General features: G+C 37.4%; 1 protein-coding gene across 1 annotated transcript in view; it reads left to right on the top strand.

Annotated features, from left to right (window-relative positions):
• Positions 1-734: 734 nt before the first annotated feature.
• MFSD10 (major facilitator superfamily domain containing 10) overlaps positions 735-938 on the top strand; it is a 23,195-nt gene continuing 22,991 nt past the window's right edge. Inside the window, exon 1 of the mRNA XM_009695158.1 lies at positions 735-917. Coding sequence (XP_009693460.1) covers positions 747-917 — 171 coding nt within the window. The 5' untranslated portion in view covers positions 735-746. The remainder of the gene's footprint in view (positions 918-938) is intronic.

Below are 938 nucleotides of genomic sequence, written 5' to 3'. Positions count from 1 at the left end.
TATGGCCTGCATCCCTGTTTAGGTCTTTAAGACAGTTTTGGAGTATTATCAAAGAAAATTGATAGTTCTGATGTTTCTGACAAACTAAAATGTTGCCTTAATCTTTTGCTGCCCCAACTCATATAGCCTATCAGTGGCTGTCATCCAGGGAAAGAAAAAAACGTTTCACATTTCAAAATTTTTTTTGTGTTGTTTCTTGACTTGCTTTTCAGGATCTATCTTGAATACAGCATTCCTACAATAGTTAGGAAGTCTACTTTTTTTTTTTAATTGTTATTGTTTTAGTAATTTCTATCATACACTGAAGGCATAAATAATCTCGTAGTTACCTGAATGTAGATATTCAAAACAAAAGTGCCCTTTCTTATCTATTTTACTGTAATGCTGAGTTGAAAACATTTGGGAAAGTTGTACTAGCATTGCTCACATGTTAACAAACTTTAAATGCTCCTTAGTTCTGCGTTTTATTTGGGATGTTCCTATAACAGAGTTTGTTACCTTATCGCCCTCATAGCTTGTTCTTGATGCAAGCAAACTTGGTGCTGAGCTAATAACCAAGGTGAGGGAGGTGAGGTTCCTGTTCCTTTGAAAACCAGGTAGCTTAATATAGCCATAGCTTATATTTATTTTTCAAAGTCTGTAGAAAGCGAGAATGAATCAGCAAGATACTCTTATGAAAGGCCTGCAAGATGCTTCCTGTTGATTGGCTATAAATGTAATTTTTCACAAGCAGAGCACCTGGGAATATGGCCCTGCGAGAGAGAGGAACCAGCAGCAGCCTCCTCAATGACAAGCATGAACAGAACTCTAGTCGTGTTATTACAATTGTCTTCCTGGCACTCTTCATTGACTTGTTGGGATTTGCTCTCATCTTGCCGCTCTTTCCTTCTATCCTTGATTATTACAGCCAGACTGAGGTAAGCAACAGAGAAAGTCAT

This window comes from Cariama cristata, unplaced genomic scaffold, assembly GCF_000690535.1.
Source record: "Cariama cristata isolate BGI_N322 unplaced genomic scaffold, ASM69053v1 scaffold13942, whole genome shotgun sequence".
Classification (NCBI taxonomy): Eukaryota; Metazoa; Chordata; class Aves; order Cariamiformes; family Cariamidae; genus Cariama; species Cariama cristata.
Note: the sequence above shows the minus strand (reverse complement) of the source record. Positions and strands in the feature narration are given on the sequence as shown.